This window comes from Neodiprion lecontei, chromosome 4, assembly GCF_021901455.1.
Source record: "Neodiprion lecontei isolate iyNeoLeco1 chromosome 4, iyNeoLeco1.1, whole genome shotgun sequence".
Classification (NCBI taxonomy): Eukaryota; Metazoa; Arthropoda; class Insecta; order Hymenoptera; family Diprionidae; genus Neodiprion; species Neodiprion lecontei.
Genome location: NC_060263.1, coordinates 31278219 through 31298539, shown reverse-complemented (window position 1 = coordinate 31298539; position 20321 = coordinate 31278219). Strand labels below are relative to the sequence as shown.

The 20321-nt window shown below is 38.5% G+C and overlaps 2 protein-coding genes across 2 annotated transcripts in view; one reads left to right on the top strand and one right to left on the bottom strand.

The window, feature by feature from the left end:
* The window catches only part of LOC107217680 (scavenger receptor class B member 1), a 28329-nt gene extending 13077 nt beyond the window's left edge, over positions 1 to 15252 (top strand). The window contains exons 2-6 of the mRNA XM_015655304.2: positions 1004 to 1341; positions 3953 to 4450; positions 5021 to 5219; positions 8351 to 8559; positions 11378 to 15252. Of these exons, the coding sequence (XP_015510790.1) occupies positions 1004 to 1341; positions 3953 to 4450; positions 5021 to 5219; positions 8351 to 8559; positions 11378 to 11623 (1490 nt within the window). The 3' untranslated portion in view covers positions 11624 to 15252. The remainder of the gene's footprint in view (positions 1 to 1003; positions 1342 to 3952; positions 4451 to 5020; positions 5220 to 8350; positions 8560 to 11377) is intronic.
* LOC107217681 (lysosome membrane protein 2) lies at positions 12024 to 19868 on the bottom strand. The gene is made up of 4 exons (XM_015655305.2): positions 18885 to 19868; positions 18513 to 18787; positions 18067 to 18325; positions 12024 to 16915 (listed from the first exon to the last, which is right to left on the bottom strand). The coding sequence occupies exons 1-4, from the start codon at positions 19563 to 19565 to the stop codon at positions 16589 to 16591; spliced, it is 1542 nt and encodes a 513-aa protein (XP_015510791.1). The 5' UTR covers positions 19566 to 19868; the 3' UTR covers positions 12024 to 16588.
* Between the last annotated feature and the right edge of the window lie 453 nt (positions 19869 to 20321).

Genomic DNA, 20321 nt, shown 5'->3' with positions numbered 1-20321 from the left:
TTATCCACTGATCACAGTGCTCTACAATCATGAAATATATCTCGTCGAAAAAAAGTAACAGCTTCGGAACAGATTATATTCTAAATCACGCGATGCATCAAATGTAAAAGAATTTCCCGTTATGATTCGTCAATTATCGGCCTAGCAATATACTTCGAGGTTTGTTGACGCTACGAAATTCATTTTTCAAGTTTAACAAACAAGGAAACGCAAGTTTCCCTAAATATCTGAACTTTCCACAGTCGTGCGACGAATTGGTTTACGTGCATCCGCTACAAATGGAACCGGCGGATCAACCGCAGGAGGCGCGTGTTTCATACTTTTTTTCGGTTAACCGCAAACTATAATTTATACAAAACATTCTTGCATTATATTAACGTATAAAGTATATATGCAGATTGTCGTACCGTTTCGCATTATGTCGCAAGGCGAAAAGTTTCGAGTTTTTTTAACCCAAGCGATATTGCGTGTTGACAATAATTACAGTCTGCAAAGGCGTTTACAGTCCACACACTACTTTACCTCCTAGATGGAATAGGTGTAGTACAACGCTTGGCATTTAACGTGGGACTAACGATAAATAGCACATCACTTGATTCCATAATGGACTGTAAAACGATCAGAATATTTGGCATACACATACAGGTAGGTTCTTCATACCGGTTTTTGAATGCGGATACATACGTAAAGCTCTGCGAACATCGTTCGTGACGTCGTTGTTCTTTTTTATCCTCATATAATTAATCTCCGGTTTATTGTCCTCTCGTCGATCCCGACAGCACTTTTTTCGTACGCGGAGAAGCGACCGCTGCTGGCGCTTAAATACCCGACATCGCGTCTTAATTTCCGCCTACAGCTGCCGCACTCAGGCGGAATAGCTGTGAAAAATTTCACGCATCTTGGGTCTGCGGATTCTCGAGGCATGCGGAAGCCGACGACCCATAATCCCACTAAATCAAACCCAAGGCTCACTCACTATAATGGATACCGTTTTATTTTTCAGGGGCAGCCGTGGCTGTCGGCGTTCTCCTCATAATAATCGGCGCCGTTCTTGCGACGCTTTTCCCGAAGATCGTCGACGCTCTCGTCGACAGGGAAGTCGCCCTCCGGGACGGCGGACGGGCTTTTGGATGGTGGAAGGAACCCCCGGTGAGGCCTAAAATGTCCGTCTACATCTACAACGTCACTAATGCCGACGAGTTCTTGAACAGCGGGGAGAAACCTGCCCTGCAGGAACTCGGACCGTACGTTTACATCCAACGGTGGTCAAAGGCTGACGTCAAGTTCAACAACAACGACACCGTTACTTACAAAATAAGAAAGGAGTTCGAGTTCGCCCCGGTTAGTTCTTGCACTCAAATTTTACTTGGAATAGGTCGCGGTTGGCCGAAAATCGATAACGATTTTTCATTAATTTTATTACAAGGTAGACGTATATTGTTGGTATAATCCTTATCGTCATGTTATTATTTACATTCCTGAGCTTCTCTTTCTATCTTTTTTGAAAAATACAAGGATAGGAAATATTTTCGAATTATAAACAAAAGCTTGCATATCGGTTATTATTTTTAAATCAATCTGTTTCGTCATAAAATGAATGAAAAATTTATCGATTTTTCGCTGCAATCGTTCATTCATTAAGGAATAAATCAACGATACATAGGCATGAGTAAGTTTGGAATTCGGCTGATTCTTACGCACTCTTTGGCTACCACTAATGGAAAATCAACGATGCAAATAACAAGTCGTGAACAGAGTGCGTAATTTGGCAATCTTCAGTGTCGACTGTGTTTCCAAGCAATGCAAATATACCTGGGGAACAATGAAAAGAGAAACAATAGCGAGGTGTGATTCATTGTACTCTGTTTTGATATGTACGGATCTGTGCAAACACTTCTTTTCTTCAACTCGCGCTTGATTTGCTGTAAAAATATTTTGCTGTCATTGACAAACGTCGGTGTGGTGCTATAGAATTAAAAATATACGCAGAGAAGAAAGAATGCACTTGCGAGAAGATTAAATTAATATTGGATATGCGATTTGCGAAATGTTTGACGCGCGTTGCTAAATTACGTGGAATAATTCAACGATCCCGAGGATTACCTTATTGCGGAATATTGCTCGTTTCGTTTTTCACCTACTTCAGATCCACGCCGGCGACCATATGCAGGCCTAAAATATTGACCGGTGAAATAATTTACACATTTTCTGTCGTAACTCCATCGCTAAACGACGACCTGTGCTCTTAAGTCAGCCCAATATGTCACAATGTCGAATTGTTGCCGCAAGACTATAACACGAGTTATTTAAAGGCCTGCAATATTCGGTGGTAAAATCCGAGATGGAAAAAAATATGACCGTCGTGCAACTTGGCTGCAATTGCATAATTGATCGTTTATGCTCGTCGTACGAGAAGCGAATGAATTGCTAGACTCAATTTCGATATCTTACGCGTCGATCAGCAAAGCGTGCAGCAAATCTCTGCGGTTCGTTTCATCACGCGGTTCTGTTCGCCAGTTTAACGTCTACGGATGGATCATGAGACGAATTTTTTTAATTACAGAACAAAACTCGCTTCTGCGAACTAATTCATTACTGCGATAGTATCAAGCAGCAGCATATTATAAGACAAATCTTACGCCATAATTAGACATCTCGGTTCCTTAATATAACCTTATAAGTATGTGCAAGGTTTGCAACGCCCTACTACTTTAAACTTAGCTACGACATTTTCTCAGTTTGTTGTTTATTATACTTTTTCTTCCGACAGAAGTTTCGCCGAATTTAAATAAGAAATTAGCGCTGCCCGTATATGACTAACCACTTTTCACTCTCGCCAATTACTCTCCGTGAACCTTGAACCTGCGGCGATGTAGATACTCAGATTTCACGAAATTATTACACGAGTCTTTTTCCTTATTGTCGTGTTATAATTCACGGCTACGTATCAGAGAGAAAAATTTCATTATTTTTTTTTTTAAATTTTGGAATCTTATAACCCGTCAACGTATTAGTATACTGATAAGGCTAGAACGTATTTTTGTAGGGAATTGAACGCTGTCCAAAAATACGTTATGGTCCTATCAGTACACTAATGCGTTGACGAATACAAAAATTCCAAAATTAAACAAAATGTTTCCTGTGTTATTTAAATTGATAATAGAAAATCGCGATGACACTTTTCTAAATATTAATATTAAGAGCCGAGACTTTGACAGCATTATTTTTTCGTCACTTGAAACAATATTTGCAACTTGAATTTAAAAAAAATAAATAAATAAATAATTCCGATATAGTCTAATGTATACGTATGTAAATGAATACACGTCGTGAGTATTAGGGAAAATAAAAATCGATCGTGACAAGAAAAAAATGTATCAAGATAATTTTTTCGTCACACCTGAATCGAGGATCACCTGCATCCGAAGTTCAGAATTTTCGATTTTATTAACAATTGTATTCGTAAGTCGTGTGCATGTAACAATCGTCAAATTGCCGCTGTACTCGTTGCAAAAAATATTGCTATTGTATTTTACCGACCGACGAAAATGTCTTTATTTCAACTATCATTCGAGCATTGTTCACCCAAAATAGTCGCAGCTATCGTAATTCTACATGCAATGCCGAACACAACAAACAAAGAAAAACAAATGTTTCTTTAATGCCAGGGAATCTGTTTCTCTAACTGCCTTGCTACTAATTAAAGAAATACATTGAATGTTGTTATTCTCGCATGAAAGAAAAAGGTTTTGGATATTTCTACTCAGTATTAGCCGTAGTAGAACTTGTCTACCTACGTTATTCTAACGTAAGTGATGCGTTAGGCTTCGATAACAACAAAAGTTGGGTGACGTTTTACTCGGTCGGTAAACACTAACTACAGCATCCTCTAAGTTAATTCCAAAGATCGAACACATCCGTTTGACCAATCTAGTCATGTTTCTCAATGCAGGAGCTCTCGGCTGGTTCCGAGGACGATCTGGTCGTCGTTCCGAACATCCCGATGCTCTCAGCGACGAGTCAGTCGCGACACGCAGCGCGTTTCCTGCGTCTGGCAATGGCCTCGATAATGGACATCCTGAAGATAAAGCCATTCGTCGAGGTCTCGGTCGGCCAGCTGCTTTGGGGCTACGAAGATCCGTTGCTCAAGTTGGCGAAGGACGTCGTCCCTAAGGAGCAGAAGCTGCCCTACGACCAGTTTGGCTTACTGTACAACAAGAACGGGACCGCGCCGGATCTCTACACTATCTTTTCGGGTCAGGACGACATCACCAAGTACGGAATGGTGGAACGGTGGAACGGCAAGAAGGGACTCGGACACTGGTCAACCCCGCACTGCGACAGCGTCGCCGGAAGTGACGGCAGCATATTCCCTCCCCACATCACGAAGCACACGATCCTCCGCGTATTCGACAAGGATCTTTGCCGCGCTTTGCCCCTCGTCTTCAAGGTCAGTACAGGGTCTTCGACTTTGGTTCTTGCGTTACTTGTGACTTCTTGGGTCAGGCGTGATGCTCACGTGCCGTATTTATGGGGAATTCCGAGTACTGCACTCGTACTTTTCCATTTGATCAAATAATCATTCATTCGGTGAAAATATTTGGCGTCAAACAACGTACGACAATTTTGGGTTCGCATTATCGAAGAAAAGATTGTTCGCAGAATCAAAATGGCCGCTGTCATACACGCTTGCAATTTTATTTCTGCTTCACGCCCGTTTTAGAAGCTCGTTGGTTATCAAATGTTATTTCACGCTAAACAAAATAACGGCTGGAGTCACTGGAGTATAATTTCACCTCCAACTAAATTCTAATGACCGAGAATTCAGCCTGCGAAATTCACTTCTTTTACTTTGTACTCTCACGCGTACGGATTACGTCAGGGCTACCAATTTACGACACCAGAACTCCCTAGCCCATTGCCAACTCGGCTGACTGCGCAGTCAATGCTACTGTTTCGATTTTCTTTGCGGCTACGATTATTCTACAGTCCTTTTATTCATCGATCGCCTCCTTTTCAGCAAGAGGTTATGACCGCGGGTGGAGTTCCTGGATACAGATTCGTTCCTCCTGCGGACGTCTTCGCTTCTCCGTCACGCGTTCCCTCCCAGAAATGCTTCTGTCCTGCTGGTCCACCCTGCGCTCCCGAGGGAACATTCAACGCGTCTCTCTGCCAATACGACTCGCCGGTTCTTCTCAGTTTTCCGCATTTCTACTTGGGTGAGTTGAGTTTTAGACGTAGTTAATTTTTTTCGAAATCTCTCCAAGATTTAATCTACCTTCTTGTATAAAAAGCGGGTACATACCCATATAATAAGGTATAAACGTTCTTTGGCGCCGACGTACTTACAGCCAATTTCCCGTACACCGCTACGTTATTTTTATAGCCTAAAAAAAGTCTAATATACAAGAAATCTATACACGCGAATTAACTAATGAACATTACACTGGCATATGATATATGCATCGTTGATATACGCATATAATACGGCGTCGAATTTCGAAACTGCGAAGTGTAGGTACTCGAAAATCCTTGACTGCTTATGTCTAGCCACTTCTCTTCTTTTTTTCGCACCTTTTTATCTCCTTCATTTTTCGACGACGTGTTCTAAAATTTCTTCAGTGAGTCGGGGAATCGAAACACCTATACGGCTGAATTACGTCAGGTAGGAATGAAGGAAAAAAATTGAATGCGAAACTTACGCGACCTCGTCGGCGTAACGTACAATGTACGTTAACCTGTAGTGAAAGCAGAACCCAACACCCATAACGCTTGCGGGTATTGCACGTATATATGCACGGAAATTAACGATGCTAAGGTATATGGTATATCAACGAATGTACCACAGATGCACTCACACCTTACAATCGTTTACGAGGTTATGCCTAAGCGCGTAAAAGCGGTTAATTCAAATTATTTCGGTACGACCGTGAGTTTCGTCAGATTGCGAGGACGTTCTTGAAACGGTCTACAAGTCAACGCTCGAATGTCAGACAAAGTCCTTGTCAAATATTGCCAAATATAATTCCCGGAAAACGTTATAAACGGAAGTGAATCATTTCAGCGTAACATGCGTGCTTGCGTAGAACAGACGTGAAAAGCGCAAGCGAACTCATCATTTTCACAAATGTTTCACTCTCTCTACATATTATACCCGTCTATTTCCGGTTTAGAAACCATTCTTTTCTTACCGGATGTGTCGGGGTGCACCCGACTCTTGACAATCAACTCTCGTTCGCCTTGGGGCTTCTTTTACTATTTCTACTACTACTAGTATTACTATACAGTATATTTTGTGTCGTAATTAAGTACGCGTGTGCTGTTATTATTAAAGTAGAAACAGCTGTGCGCCAGTGAAATGTACTTAAGACACAAAACTCATGTATCTGTTTCGCACGCGTGGGATCCAAAAGTGCTACGTTCTCATAAATTATTGTGTTATATGTATGTAGTTGCATATATGTATACTGTAAAGTAGCGGGACTTGCGCCTATAACTTGTAGTAAACTGTGAGAACTTCTTATACTCAGATACAGAATGTGTTATATTGTTGTTCTTTGTCTTTTTTTTTTTGCATTCGTTATCTTATTCTTCGTTTTTTCTCATTCTTAAATCTGACGCCCACGCCGTTACACTCTTACTTTCTTTCTCTACGCCTACTTGTGTCTACTCTATATATTGTGCCATGCAATGATCGTCACGAACCGGTGAAATCGCGAGCGTACATACGTGTGGCATTCAGGTACATTATATATATGTACGTACGTGTATGCGATATATGGGAATCGGTTAAAAATTTCACTGGGAAATTTCGTCCTTCTGAGACGATTGTAAATTCTCTCAGCAGCTACATTGTTATACGTATGCATATGTTGGTACATAAATAAATTCCGAACCGTCGGTAAGTTTAGCCAGTTTTAAAAAAAAAATTTCATTCAAAATTAACACGATGCAGGAAAGATTCACGACTAGCTGAGCTGCAGGTGCGTTTAAAAAAAAAACAATATCTAAAGGTTATAATATATGTTTTTAAATCATTCAACCTCGAAAAGAACGAGTCGCGTACTTGCGGACATAATATATCAGCTATGAATTGAATACTTATATGCTTACGGTTACGGAACATTCGTAACGCGACGGATGAATTCAAATGAACGAGTATACTTATCAAGTATGAGTGCGTGTGAATTTATTGTGCTACGAACATATTTCGTTCATCAGTCATTGGCTCCGGATATAAATTTATTATATTTCAATGTAGGTACGACCTTATCTTAATTTTAATATTTATATCTGGACTGCGGGTGGTACGTTTGAAAAAGATGAACATGTTAATGATTAATAATTGAAAAAAAATTTCGTAATTAATAAATAGATGAAAATTCGTAGTATCGTAAAATTAATGGCTTAGGTGATATATTATATTTAACCTTTTCAACGTATGTTAATAAAAATATTATAAAAACATTTATGTCTTATAAAGGTGGTGAGTATGGCTATAAACTTGATAGGCGTTTTACATCGTCATTGATTGGGTATATATTGCACACCGTCGTAGATGATTACTGTTTTTTACGGTTGCGGACGAGGCAAAAGAATTCGCGAATAAATTGTTGATAATTAATGAAGTGACAAATTTATCCGAATTTACAAATACTGCAAAATAGATGCGGTTTAAGTTTAAGTTAGATTTCTTTTTTTCTTGTCTCTTTTTTTATGTTGTTTCACGCAGAGTGCATATGTGTACAATTACATCTATGAAATGAAAATTATTTCTGATGTCTATTCACCTGAAATTCCAGCGATGGTCAAGTTTCAAATGAAAGTATATTATGTAGGTATATAGATAGGCTGTAATATATAAATATAAGTATGTATACCTATATGGACGAGATTCAGGAATGTTGCGTAACGTGATAATTTATGCAACCTCAGCAATACCAATATGTGGTATAGATTACAATCGGTGCTAACGATATTGTACAGGTGCAAGTGTGTATTTAAAATACCCCACTGAAAGCTGCACAAGTCCAGAATAATAATTAAACCAATAATAATAATAATAATATGCCACTTGCGGAATATACATCTTTTAAAATGGATAAAAAAAGAATTAAGCGCCACGTAGTATTTTATTGTAAAATACAGTAACAAAATTAAATCACCGGATTTAGCTGACCTCGATTTTAAACGAATTAACATAAATAACATCGAACATTCGATTGCCTCGTTTAATTCGTATATATATATACATATATTATATATATATTTATGCTTCATAATGTAATTACACGTTGAATACGTGTGCATAGTCTTACATTGACGAATAATTTGGCATCTCTTATTACAGCCGATCCGATGCTGCGAGAGGCAGTTACGGGGATTTCGCCTGGTGAAGCTGATAAACACCAGCTCTTCATCGATGTTCAACCCAACATGGGTACAGCCCTGAGAGCCAGGGCTCGTGTACAGATAAATCTGGCCGTCAGCCAGGTGAGCGACATTAAACAAGTCGCTACCTTCCCCGACATCGTGTTTCCGATCATGTGGTTCGACGACGTAAGTTCAACCATCGTTGTTTCACTGTAATTAACACTAACGCTCCTCGGCACCTACGGTAATGATCAGAAATTAAATAAACATTTCGGATGTTTCGGTAAATGTGGAAAGTTTAATGCACGGATCGATGAACGAATCATATATTGCCAATTTTTACTTATCGATCGAACTCTTTCTACGTTCACCTCGCATAAATCTGGGACGAAATTATAATAGGGACCGTTACATTTGGTGTACCAATTCGTACCTATATACATATTATATATACAAGTAATATGTCGAAGGTGAATTAACCGGTTGACCATAAAAGCACTGCAAAGTATTTACGTCATTAAAATTAATAAAATGAAGATTTGAATAAAAAATTTTTCTTCTTCGTAGATCAATTTGTTTTTTTAATAATCTGATCGCGCGTTTTACGAAATTGAACCTTTTGTTTAAAAATATTCTCCACTTGATATTGTAGGATGGTAAATTTTATTTCTGGAGAAAAATTTATTCGATGAATGTTGTATATACGTTATCTATCCGATACGTCAACTTGCACTGACCTAATTGCATGTAATTACTTATTATTTCTCTGCTCTTTATACAAATTTGTAATGTACTGCCTTTGTGTAAACGCGTTTCTCATAGTCTTACAAAGGAGATGATTTTCTATTTACCGCATGGTACAAAAGCGGTTTTGCGGCGAAATTACGTCGAGTTAAAACCCTCTTAATAGTCTTAACCGTTATGCTAATGATTCATACGATCTTTTCCCCGATTAATGAATGGGGGGCTAACTCTCAACCATAAACAAGCTGTGCTTATTCATTGTACGTGTCTGCAAATAATTTTCAAGTTTGAAGCAACAAAATGAAGAAGAATACAAAAATTAGTCGACAAACGAACGATGTTCGTCTGGATTTACCCATGCGGAATTTATTTATCAGGCCAGGTTTCTATTCGGCAAAGTTACTATATGGAAAGGAATTCATTGTCCGTTAAGGAATCTTCTTAAAAAAATCTTGCTTCGATGTTTTATTGCTCTGTCTTTTTTTCATTTATTATGTCCCCCTTTTATGACGATCATTATCTGGAAATAATATCAACTCCGGAGCTTGATCGATCCATCATTTGTATATACCGGGGTTCGTTTGCGTGTTACTATACTCTGCGCGGTATTGCAAGAATCTTGATTCAAAAACGAGTCGATCACAAACGAGTTCCTGCACCTTCCATAAGTGATTTCAAACCAGTTTCTAATCCGTCGTGTTTCATTTAAACGATCATCGGAAAGTGGGAATGATATCTGTTTAAAAGTGTGCATCGATTTTTTTCTTGTACTTCATTTTTAATTTAAAAACTTGACGTGAAAATTGATTGCAGTGATAATCTCGAGTTTCATCTTTCCAATTATGCTTGGCAAATCTCTTTCCGAACGTTCCCGAGACACGCGTTGAGCAAAGTAAAACATTCTCTTCATTTATTCTGAATATGTGTCGTGATTTACGGTGGGATACTTGAAACGCGGTCCTCGACTCGACGCCGCTCTTGATGAACCGGTTGTTAATTTCGCCTTATCACGCACGACGGTCTCACTTTATGAAGACTCACGACTCGAGATTTTGCCATTAACTTCCCTACGGAATAAAGAATAAAGTAAAAGAAAAAGAAGATAAAAGGAGAAATGCCGTGGCATGAATATGTTGTAAAAACAGCGAGAATTATTTGCACAGTACTTGAAGCTGACAAGGAACTTATCATTTGCCACAAACTGTTTATCCTTGGTTGTTAACGATAAATGTGCGATTGAATCGATGACGAATAAATTACTTATAATACCGATTCCAAGGTCGCGTCAATGTCGAACGATCGCAACGTATAATCACTCGTAGAACTCTCTGAAGTATCTTCTAATTAATAATAAAGCGGAATGGTTTATTAGCGTATGCAGTCGGTAATGAATCAAAAACAACAACCAAGAAAGGCAGAAAAAAATAATTTTCTCATGTGAACGAGTAAAAACAGCTACTTCTGCCAATTTATGATGTGCATTAAACGTTTTGCCAACGCATTATTGTCAACTATTAAAATCATTGATGCTTCTGCAGTGGTAATTACGAATACTAATTACTCGGGACTTATTATGTAAGCCTAATACGCCGATAATCTTACATTACATCATTCCGGTCTCACAATCAGAGGCATTACGATTCGTAGTTAACTATAAAGTACACCGATTACTAACCACAGCCTATGATCGATTGTTACTATACGGTATCATTAGATAAGCGAGTTAGACTAACAGAGAAGAATTTATACTTTCTGCAATATTTACCTTTGCAGTAAAATTCGTACCAGTGTTTTAATTCTCAGCGTGATATGATTCCTTGAGACTACTATCTTGGTCTTCATTTTATATTTATGACTCGAGTCGACATTGGAATAGTTGTTTAAATTCCCAAAACGAGTCGTTTTATAACAGTCTGGCAGTGGTCATTTTTTTTCTCTCAATAATCGATAATAATTCGCAAAATAAAACTGACGGCTCGTTAATAAAACTTGTTTTTACATCTCCTGTCTCTCCTACATAGGCATATATACTTATATGTGCAATTTCGCATCTCCGTGAGTTAAATACTTATCAAGCCAGAGATGGAAAAAAGCTTGTATATCCTTTCTTTGCTTTATCATCGAATTATTCGTATATAATAATATTTTCATCGTATTAGACTTCGAGTGGTGATGTTCTTAAAATCGCATCTTTTATCGTAATACATAACAGCTGATAATGAATGTTAAATATACTCAAAACGAAATTTTTATTTTCCAGGGAATCGATGAACTTCCGACGGAAATGAGGTCTCTGTTAAAAATGGCCGTCGACGTTCCTCCGATCGCTCGAGCAGCGGTTTCCGGTGCGCTGGGGGCGATCGGTTTGATCGTCCTTATCGGCGCCCTGATGTGCCTGGCGAGGGCAGCGAGACGCCAAGAAAAGCTCCACCTGAGCAACCCGCTTCCGGCGAACGGGAAAACCGGCATGAGCCCGGGTTTCCAAAACCCAACGGGAGCCTCGTAACTCCCTTTTTGACAATATATATAAATATATATAAATATATAAACTTTATACATGTATATACATATATGTGTATATATATATATATATATATATGTACAACGTACACGTACATCCACATTGGCAAAGTAGGTGCGGCCATCGTCTCCCTATATTTTGCGCAGTCTCGATTCTGAGAGTATGAATTTCGAGAATCGACGATATTGTTGTGTTTTTTCCCCTCTCAGTTTCATTCTTTCTTAACAATCTTCCTTTACGTCATGTCACATTTGTATTACGTGCCACAGTTTAACCTATTGTTATGACACTGTTTTCGTCGATCAAATTTCATTTTGAATACAATCGTTTAATTATATTTTCTTTCAATTATTATTATTATTATTATTACTATTTTTTTTCTGGGTTTTCCTTTTCACTAATCTTCTTTGCATTGTCTCTTTTCACGTTCTCATAATGTACATAATGCGTAATACAAATTTTGTAACTACTGCAAATCTTCATGTATCATACGCATGCAGATAGTTACATAATATGGTAGGAGACAATTAAACACGATAATACCAATATGGAGCGTTTAACAAGAACGCAGAGAGTCTGGCACTCGCAATTGACAATAGTAATAATATAGTAGATATTTTATTTCCTGTAACAATCGCATCGCATGTAATGAAAGTAACGTCGACGTTGTATCTATAGTCGCACATTAGTGGAAAGTATTCATTTTAGGAAATTGTTGTTTTTATTAATATTATTATTAAGTTCATTAATCTTTTAATTAAATCAGAATTGACCGAACGTGCCTTCAAATTTTTAACTAAACAATTTTACTGTAATTATGATACGCGAAATGAAACGCACGAAGAATGTTGCTAAATTTTCCAGTAAATTAATCAGTTGAGCAAAGGACTTTTGTAAATACAATATCAATAAACGAAATAAATCTTGTGAAAATCAATTACATGCTCGAAAATATCACGAACGGTAGATAAAAGGCATTTCGTATATATTCAAACATAGATGAAAAGTACGTAATTTATTTGCAAAGACGAGATGATTCAAAAAATCCTTGACCACGCGTTGTTAGTTTCTCCACACTGTATACGAATGTAATATTCAACTGATATTTTTATCACCTGGCCGTTTTAATGCGCGAAGAAGTCGCCATAGATGTATGTGAAATTGTCTGTGAAATTTAACACTCGGTAATTTAGTATTACAACGGTTGTTATAAGTATTACTTTTATTCTTAGCTCGTCCGAAGCGGAACTTGTATCGTCGTCAGTATGAAACGGATTCCCGTTGAATTAGTACGAGAGTTGGGCAAGCAGGTATAAAGTCGACTTATGTTTTAATCTGTTCGCAGTTGTGACTGTTAATCGGATACTTCGTATGTTTTTACGACAGAATTGACCAGTTGATCAATTTATAATTATACCGAAGCCTCGGACTAAATATTTGTCTGACAATGATATGTCGCATAGCTGCAGGGAATAACACAATGTTTGTCCGAGATATTGAGTGGCGGAGGAAGGCGAGAAAATAAGTTCGATTGTTATAAGCCAGGCATGTATAATACACGTGTATGCTTATAAATTTGTTATAAATTGATTTCTTCGTATGTTATTATAGTATGTGTTATTTGTTTTATGATTATGTATATTCTATAAATATAAATTATTAGTTCGGTAACGTTTTAAGCACGTATATTAGTCATACATCACGCTCAATATCCAACGAACTAGACGGACCATTAGTATCTATATCGTTATACGTATGTTATATTTATACATATATGGTGGTTAATATAGTATAAAAGGAATGCAACGCAAAGTATAATTATAAATTACGCGTAGAAATGTAAATCATGCGTACAACTGAAACCACATCGGGTGTAAGATAATTTACATGAATGAATCTCTTTCGTCTTATTCGTCCAATTTCTCAAGTAAATTCCAGTAGATCTTAAGATCTGCGTATAAATACACCGCAGTTTTTAAATTTTTTAATAAACTTTAATGCGTCCCGGGGACAACTATTATTATACAATATTATGTGTTATAATTACTCAATCACTGTGTTCTACTTATATTTGTAGTAACGCCTGGTGCAGCAACGCGTTATTACAATTAATACACCGTCCGTAGTTTACACGTTGCACGATTCTGCGAAGGAGAAGATATCCGTGAAATCCTTATCGTCGATGTGTAACGTACAAAATACAGAGAAATCGTGCGATGATTACGTGCATATGCGTAATCACACGAGAAATGCGATCAAGGACAAATATTTAAAATACGTAAGAGAAGGTAGAGTGAAGAAACCTCTTGTTTCGATGTAATTATATTGACAAAATTATTACACTACAATATTATGATAATTATTATTATTATTATTTCTTTGTACATGTTTTGAGTTGTAATGTTACTATGCATATATGTTGTTATTTTAATGTATTCTATTTTATTAAGTACCTACATCGTGTATACATGTATACATACTACGTATATATACATATATATGTATATATATATACCTTAGGCGATCGAATTTTAAGTATCTCAATTTAATATATCTATACATACTTTTGTACAATAAAAATCAAAATATGCCAAAAAGTCGTACATGATATGCAGGCAATTACTTCGTTCATTATGTATATGCACATGTATACATATAAATACGAATACGGTTCGTGCACACACATGTTGCATTGGCTCAAACACGATAGTACGCCACGCGCATTATAAAACAATGCACGTTTATATTTTCGTATTTATCCAGTATAAAGATTACTATACTATATTTATAAATGTACGAACAAGGAAGAGTTGAAAAGATTCGCAACAACAAGTGAAACATTCATATTACATACATGTGTATGAGGATTGAAATTATCTTCAGTTGAATAATTTGTCTATATATACGTATGAAATGTCCATAAACAGACTTATAATAATTAACAGATACAACGAGTGTATAAATTTTCATTTATTTTTTCAAAAGTTAACCATATATAGGTATATATACGTATATATAGCGGTACATGAAATTTAACGCATAAATTATACCTATATTAGATCATTTCTAATTTCTAATATCTAAAAATTTCTAAAAAGTTCAACAATTCAATAACATATCAACAATAATAATGAATAACAATTAACGTAAGTAATCATGATATAACAATAATAATTGTAACCGGCAATCCGTGATAACAGTCACTAATTGCCATGTTACAATGTCATATACGTATGAGTATATGTACTATACGTATACATACATAACTTTGACATATAAAAATATTCTTAATATAAATAATACCTAATTGTTAATTTTAAAGACTCTTGACTGAGCCTTTCTGCATACGATTCGTTTATTCATACGAACGTATACATACACGACTTACAATGTCATACGGTATTGCATGAATGAAAAATTCCACGCCTTTCTCGTAAGATAAACTCGAGCTGCACCCCCGGTGTCGTGGGGTTATCGGTCAGTTTCCTCAACAAACCGTTAGTTGCCAGTTTACCACGGGATATAATCTTGTCCGACACTATAACGAGACGCCGCGTACGTGATAAAAAGAGGGGAAGGAAACCAACCACACATACGCATGAAAAGGCGCGGGGTGCCGATTCGAAAAATCGATCTACCAACCAACCACGTGCGTATTATACATATATATGCATAATGTTATTACGGTACGATTCTGCACGATAATCATAACAGGATGATGTTTGCAACTTTGTCGAAAGTCTTAAGAAAAAAAGCTAGAGCTCTTGACGTGAAATTTTTTGATATCGGAACAATTTTATGAAAACGTTATAATGACTTGTTTCAAAGCAACGAAAAAAACAATAAAACTTAGTTACAACTTTATTACGAAATAATGTCGCAATTTTATAGTAAATTCTCACGGTTCGTCATGCGGCCAATGGTTAACATGGCCCAAGAATCAGCCTTATAAACGTGAAATAACCGTCCTCGTGATTTTCAGATTTGAAACACTGTGCCGCCAGTTATGAGAACGAGTAGTTACTTGTTAACCGTTCGATAATTATAGCTGATACTTTTCATTGTCGTGCAGGATTTGAAGGCGAGTGATTAGCTTCAAACGTGATATCTCTAATTTTAAATCTAGTGTACAATATATAGGTAGATTCCAAAAGTAAGACATAACCGTATGTAGAGAAATTAATACTTTTTGTTGAAAAAAAAAATCTAAGGAACACACGAAGTAATGATTAAACACGAATCAACTTGGAGTCTGCATTGTTAAAAACGAACGAAAAAAAAAAACCAACTACCTAAACAATTTCCTTTCTGCGCCAGAATAAAAATTAAACAATCCAGACTACAGTAAATGTATACGCGTTACCGCACGTGAATAAATAACAGTCCTTGTTAGCGATAATAACGAACATGTTCTACTTTTATATTTGAAATACTGAGCTGAGCTAAACGAAACTCTAGTTGCTTCTTTGCTACAGATTTTCGCTCAGGTATAAGAGCTGTTCGTGTAGTTAAAAATTCACTTTTCGGTGTGATAAAATTAGCTGTCCACACTCAATCTGAATTCAACGCTTATCTTATCAGCCGAAATCTATCGTTCCCCGAATCTTATTTTCCAAATGTATTCGCAAAAGTCCAATTTCATCCTGGAAAATCGACCGCTTCGAAAAGTTCTTGAGCGGTGAAACGAATCCGACGTAAAGAAAACCATCCGCCTCAAGGGTCGATCTCGAACGATGTTACGGTCGTTGCGACTTGAGTCACTTTCCCTCGACGTATAGATTAACTGGTCAGTTTAGGCGCAGAATGACCGTTAAGATCGCGTTAAGGTTACGAGGATTACGGGTAGTTGTAATTTTCAGTGCCAAGCTAAAAACATTTCGCCGTATCGCTCTTCTTGTTGGGCTATTATTTTCGCCACTAATGCTTCCGGCTCGAAACTCGTTTAGAACATTACGTAAGTCTTTGTAACGTAGCACTGCGCCTAAGCTGAATAGACAAATTGTACTTCTTCGTAACGAACGCCAATGCGCACATCGATAGAAACGTGCACACCAAGCTGCCCCATTTGAATGTAGTCTCGACAGTGCTCGCGGTGAAGTAGGCTTGTTTTAGCAGGCTCAAAACCACTTCCGGTATCGAGTCGATCCCTATCTCGAACCACAACATCGGTAGGATCATTCCATCCTTCAGTAAATCGAGCACAGGAACCGTGGGGACTACGGTCACCTGGAGATTAACTTGCATTCGCGACCATCCGCCAATCGGTGTTCCGAGACGCTGCGAAGAGGAGAAGAAAATCGTCGTGTCAGAATATGGATTTATTTTCGTATTGTGACAAAAAGCGAGACCTAACTTCGCGGACGAGAGGAATTTTTGCGAGGCATGTACGAAGTCACGCGGTTAAAAAAGCCCGAGGTACTAATCGGCTCACCGGTCGTGCATTTCGTTCTTCCCCTTTTTGGTATAATCGTGATGTCTTTCTCGACGTTGTAATAATATTTCTATCAAACGTCCGTCTCGTACGCGTGCTGATGAAATAAGAGGCAAAAAAAGCCCTCGCGTGACTTCGGTAATTGACATATTGCGTTCGGAAATTGAAATGCCATGATCTGGGTCTTGTTGCGAATTATGATTTTTCTTGCAAAACAAGTTATTCCATCGCCAATACGGCTTCCGGTCGATATCGCCGAGTCATGACAGTCCTCCGTAACTACACGACCGTAATAACACCAGAGCCGGTAGAGGTCAATGATTAGCCAATTTGAAGCGCGTCTCGATCATGCCATACGCGTGCTAATTATCGCGTTGTTGTTGTTTCGAGAGCAAATCTTGCATAAGTATTTAAATTCGTTTTTTAATTTTAGCGGAAAACACGAGGCTGTCGGAATCGCGATTTTGCCGACTAGACGCGCATCGCTCAAGGGTCCTATAAATATTTCTCAACCTCACATGAAATCGGCTTATCGATTATATTGCGCGTCACTCGCGACGATGTGATCGATAATTATTCGCGGTACACCAAAGTCATTCAGTGTGCGTTGCGTTTAGCGGCAGAATTTCGCGATGGACAAGAAAAAGCTGTCAATCTCTGTTCCCTTGAGTCGCTCGTCAGAGACGCGATGGAATCCGAACATTCCGGACCATTTGTACGCGTCCATGAATTTCCATTGGACATAGACTAAACCATGATATGAATCATTGAGATCAGCCACCAGATCTTGGGTTGTGTCACGGTTCGTTCACGGTCATTCAATTATTGCCTCGTTGCGACAGCACTCGTACGATTCACGGATCAGCGAATAAAGATTAGATACAAGCTTTACAAACATCGAAACTTTGTTTGCCTTAATCTCAGATTTCAAGAATCTACCTTCATCAAAATAATCGGTAATGAATGCAAGCGCTGATGCAACAATTATTCCACTCACCGGATGTACGTCGAGATAAGTTTCGTGCAGCTCGGCGTTAGGTTTCAGACCATCGACATTCTTCAATAGGATTTTTTCTCCACGATAAAAATGGGGAAACGATATTAACAATGGCGCGCCGAATTGGCAGGCTGACACGTTGAAAACTCCCGCCGGCGGGCATGACTGGATCGTCCCTTTCGAATCCTGGACAGTCTTCTCGCAGAAACAGGAGTTCTTTGTGCTGGATGCCGTGAAGACGTCTTTGGCCGGCTTGTACCTTCGTCGAATCGGGTCAAAATATTCGAATAAATAAAACCAAGTATATACTCCCACGCTTATCGTACGTGTCACGATAAATGTGGTAATGCCTTACTCCACGAATGCGGCTATGCCTGTGTGTTTGGGACTCACTATCGGTTATCGGTTACAGCATGGGACCAAAGCACCTAATCGGTGGTTCTTACCTCAGAGACGGTATCCCAAAGGAGGCATTGGTGCTGTGGTACGTGAGTGAGAATTTCCTGCATATATCTCGGGTGTAAATTTCCAACGGGGCATCACGGTCCCGAATGATATTCGGGGGAAACATGCTGCCGTCTGTACCTTGAATCTTATCGCACTCCTCGCCACCCCAGACTTTTAGACTCTTCAGGCCGTTCAATTCCTCATATAAACCGAGTTTGTCGATGTCGCCGTTTCCGGTGTGGACGGTGATGCGATCCTTGGAGAGTCCGGACCTCTGCAAGATACAATAATTGTATAATCGAGTGAGCGGTTGAATAATCATCGTGTTAAGTGAGGTTGCAACGCACCGCCGGAATCCAGTCTATACTTACTTTCATCAACATCCCGATCTTGTCGACCACTTCGGTGTCCATTGGAATATTCTGCGCTGTTTCGAGCAAGTTGTCGGTGTATCCCCAAAGGTATTCTTTCACGGTGAGCAGCTTGAAGGGCTCGACTTCCAGTATACTTAGAAACGCCGTAGCAGCAAATTGCGTTACGTAGTTCATGTCTTTCACTTTTTGAACGGCCATAATAAGCAGCAGATTCGGAACTCTGACTATTTCACTATCGGGTCGCCCCCCGATCCATTCGTGGGTTACATTCTCCTGATAAGTCACGGTGCCATTTTCGTTGAACCGGACGTTTACTCTGGTTATTATTTCCCTGTAAATGTACGGTCCGACCTCCTCGACGAGAAGCTTAGACGCGTTTCCGGCCTTGCACGCTTCCACGTTCGTGTAATTGAATATTCTCACCTTCAGCACCGGGTGTACCGGCGGCCGTTCCCACCACTCGAAAGTCTGCGTGCCATTTTTAAGTTCCAATTGCGAAATTATCGCGTTCTCGAACGCGCTGGTGCCCCAAAAAACAACCGCCAGACCAAGGCTTATTATTGTTGTTCCAGCGAAAAATAATATAAACCAGATTTTTGAAATCATGTGACTTTTCTCCTTTATTATATTTCTATTCACTTCGAACCCCGCGGGCTTGATTTTGAACTGTTCCTTCATATCGATTCCACTTGATTTAATCTACTTGCCGCGAGCGAATTGAGACTTTTGAGAAAAATATTTTCGTTCTATATTATTAATGAATTTTATTCGAATCTACGACAGTCGCTCGACCAACTTGTATTCCAGTTTTCTCAGTGTGCCTGTTTAATGTTTTACCCTGAATGACTGTTTACTATAATCATTCTCTTATAATGTCACTTTTTACCTCAGTTGGGCACAGATCGACTCCTCTGAATCGACTGCGTATCCAGCGGCGTGCGCTCTTGTACAAATCTCTGTGTCTTCGTACAAAAATCTCCCCTTTTTCCGTGAGGCGATAACCTCCTCGTCAGGATGACCCTTGGGTGAAAACCGCGACGACCTACGCAGACATGAGAGACGATTGCGCTACCAATGAAAATTCACACCACGTTTTTATCTGTAGTTCGCTTTTATTTACTTTTTTTTTTTTCTTTTATTCTTACCCCCTAAACAATTCTCAGCCATAACTATTCCAACATCCAGGAAATGCATTCACGTCAGAAAACTGACGCCACTAGGCTAAGGATGTTTACAACTGTTGAAAAAAACAAAAAAACAATCTCTTTATCGTATAGCTTTTTCAAAGTCTCGCCGCACTCTCTTGTCTCCGTAGAAACTCCGTGACTGCAAGAATTAGCAGTAAAAATTTCAATGAATAAATCATCTTTACAGTATTTTTATTCAAGACTAAAATCATTGATTGCAGGTGGGGAGATTTTTAGTTTCCTCTAC